At 34.9% G+C, this 3557-nt stretch overlaps 1 protein-coding gene across 1 annotated transcript; it reads right to left on the bottom strand.

Annotated features, from left to right (window-relative positions):
• Positions 1–1280: 1280 nt before the first annotated feature.
• Positions 1281–3126, bottom strand: LOC127656763 (interferon-induced protein with tetratricopeptide repeats 1-like). The gene is made up of 2 exons (XM_052145229.1): positions 3122–3126; positions 1281–2583 (listed from the first exon to the last, which is right to left on the bottom strand). The coding sequence occupies exons 1-2, from the start codon at positions 3124–3126 to the stop codon at positions 1281–1283; spliced, it is 1308 nt and encodes a 435-aa protein (XP_052001189.1).
• Between the last annotated feature and the right edge of the window lie 431 nt (positions 3127–3557).

Below are 3557 nucleotides of genomic sequence, written 5' to 3'. Positions count from 1 at the left end.
TTTCTATTTTTCTGACTGCCATAAGCCATCTCACTATTTTTCTTTTTTGGGAAAGTAGAGGAAATGTAATAGTGTATTTTGTCTTTTGCTGCTTTTGGAGTAAATGGGAAAAAATTATGTTTGCGATGGTCTCCAATGTATCTCTATAGAGGTTTATCCTGCTATACTGCATACTGTACTGCTATATGAAATATGAAAAGGATCCATAATTACATTTTAATTAATGTGTCCACTCACAAAATGCACCATTGTTTACACAAAGTTGAGCTCACTATCCTTAAAACAGAAGTCAATGTGATCAAAGATCTCAACCTTATTTACATAATGCATGGAGGAACAGACTTTATGAACCCAAATATGAAAATCAATGTCCGAGTTACGCAACTTCTAGCAGTATCAAATAATATTAATTCATATGAGAATCATATATGAGTTAATACAGTATGTCATATTGTGCCTTTGATTATGGACTTTATAGACACAGAAAAGGGAAACAGAAATTATGCTATTTGTTCAGAAATGATGTCCCTTTTTTATTCTTAAAAAATCAGTAGTTGTGATTCAGCACACATATAAGTGTCTGTGTCTTAGTGCTGGATTAAACAGTCATTATGTTTTAAAGTGGCACTCTAAATAATTTTCTTTATCCTGTCTGTTTTTGTACACCCTAATCATTCAGGATTTACTTCAGCAGGTCACATACATCTTGTACATGACATTAATCCAGGGGTCCTACTGTTAAAGTAATATTAATGAGAAATCCACAAGATCTGTTTGAAAATGAGGGTTTTATAACAATTGTCAATAACAATTTATTGACATTTCATTGGTGCTTCCACTTGTGCTGGTCAACATTTACAACAACAAAAAACACTCACATGTCCAGATAATCAATATCTAGAGAGAAATTAATGAAGTTCTTTATCCTACCAGAATTTCACAACATTATTTTGCAGAATTTACCCCTTACTAACACAAAAGGACAGCCATTCAAAGTGTTTCCCTTGAATATAAAATTATACCACTTTAATATCTGGCAATGAGTAGATTTATTTTTATTGAAAAAAAATATTTTTTTAAATTTGAACAAGTGTATATTGTTATAAAAATGCAGTAACAAAATACAAAATAATATTTTTAAAACTTGAATTCAGTAGACTTATTATTGGAAATTAGCCTTTGTGATATGTTGCCACATCGTTTCTTACATTGTCATGCTTAAATGTCAACCACATTTAATGTCCCTGTTACAAAACTGATCATTTGTCAGTAGTAACAAATTAAATGTTTTCTTGCCGAATTCTCTGCAGTAAACATAAAATGTCCTCACAGCGAGGATCTCTACCGCTCTTCAAGGTGTTTTCAAGAACTTTTATACACTTCTGTCTACAACCTCTGTTATCTGGGATTTCTGCTGCTTTCATGTAAAAAAGGATTGATTCATCTTCTCTAGACTGTCTAGAATGGAATAGATAGCAGGCATAACTATAGTATAGATACTGTAGTCTATCAGGAGGGAGATCATCTTTCTCTAATAGGAGCTCACTGTATATCTCATTTGCTTTCTCAATGTTGTGTGCATTTTGGTACATTGTTGCAAGAGATAGCTTTACTTTGAAATTACGAGGATAATGTTTGAGGACCTCCTCAAAGAGATCAATGGACATCTCAACCAAAGCCTGCTTTTCTCTGCTGTCTTTATTCATCGAGTAAACCTTAGATTTATATAAGTTTGCCACATTTCTCAAAACTCTAGGGGAGGTAGGGAACTTTTCTCGAACTCTCTCTCCCTCTTGAATAGCTTTGTCCACGGAAATGTTTTGGAAATACTGGAGGATAACACCCAATCCCTCCATGTTTCCTGTATCAATGTTTTTTTGTAGTAAACTTTGCACTTCTTTATCATAGTTATTTTTATAGTTTGCCGGCACCTCAGACAATTTTAGCCAATAAAGGGACTGTAGGAACACACTATCTGGGTCTAGCTCTATTGCCCTTTTCAACTGCTTTAGAACCTCATCTGTAGTAAATTCAGACATTAGTAATGGCCTGGACATTGCACTGGCAAGACCTTTGTGCCATTCCTTCCTTTCTGGTTCTGCTTTCAAGGCCATTCTAAATAAATCAATTGACTGCCTTTTCTTTGAATAGTCAAACTTCACTAATGTCCAGGCCTTTTCACCACTAACTTCTGGGTGTAACATGCAACCAGGTGGAGCAGGGTGCATTTGCTGGAGCTTCTCTACCTCCTCTAGGTATGCTTTGCTCTCAGCCGTGTTTCCCAACAGAAAGTGTACCCAAGCCATGTTAGCTTTGTTCACCTGCAGCCTGGCTTCAGCCTCTTCTGTTCCCTGCTCCTGGATCACACTTTCTGCTTTGCAGAAGTGCAGCAGTGCCTTTTTGTTGGAGCCAAGAGCATATTGGATGTAGCCAAGCAGGTTGTTGTTGTGAACCTGCCAAGTGCACGTCTGCTGGTCCATGTCATGAAAGTCATCTGATAACTCTTGGAGCTTATGTTTATAGCACCCCAGATCCCAGGTAAAGTGGCATTCTAGCTTCTCAAGGTGGCATTTCAGAGGGAAGCTGAAAAAGAGAGATTATTTAGACACAAAAGCTTTGATTTTGTTACATTAAAGTGACCTTATCTTGAATTAATGCGTATCACGCAAACAGAATCAAGTTCAGTTCAGCTCAATCAACAGCATTTGTGGCATAATTGAATGTCATCCCTCCTTAAAATAATAAAAAGAAAAAAAAAGAAAAAATCATGGTTGCAGTGAGACACTTTTATCCAGAATTTTTTTGTTTTGTCACAGATGGCTACTACGAAATGTGAATAACTTTGCATCTACATAAAAAACATGTTAGACCAACATTATACAGTATGTAGCTTAACAACAACAACAGGCCTATACTTTGATTTTATAAAATTATAAGGTGAAACACAAACAAATAAAAAACATATGGATTGTAAAAGTAGAATTTCAGTAGTAACATTAACATTGATCCTGCACTTCTGATTTTAAAGCTAAACAACAGACATTATCAGTGAAAGATCACTTTCATCACAGCCATTTTACTTCAATTATGACTACATTTTCAAATAAATAAATTCTCTTACTCCATCATAATAGGTGGCAGTCTGTCTTGGAAATATGTTTCTTCCAGCAGAGGTAAAAGTTATTTGCTGTTCCTATGAGCTGCTCTTAAAGATAGTTTATGGACCTTCCTCCCAGGGGCGTGTTTACGATTTTTAAAGCCCCAAGCTACTGACGTCTGGGGACCCAATTTCAAACATTTTGCTTAAACAATTACATAAAATCAATTTTAAATTCATCCTATCAGCAATTTTAGCCATGTACATTCAAAATGTTTAATGAAATAAAATTGTAGTTAATAATAATAATAATTATGACATGTTTTCCAGTTTTTCCACAATATAGTGATAAAAAAAGAAATACATATATTTTTCAAGTCTAGAAGCTGCGCAACTTATAAAACAGAACGTGTGTGTGTCTCGATGGGTCTTTTTGAGACCTGACGTTCTTTTTTGACAC

Source organism: Xyrauchen texanus, chromosome 16 (genome assembly GCF_025860055.1).
Source record: "Xyrauchen texanus isolate HMW12.3.18 chromosome 16, RBS_HiC_50CHRs, whole genome shotgun sequence".
NCBI lineage: Eukaryota > Metazoa > Chordata > Actinopteri > Cypriniformes > Catostomidae > Xyrauchen > Xyrauchen texanus.
This window is presented reverse-complemented; position numbering and strand designations above follow the sequence as displayed.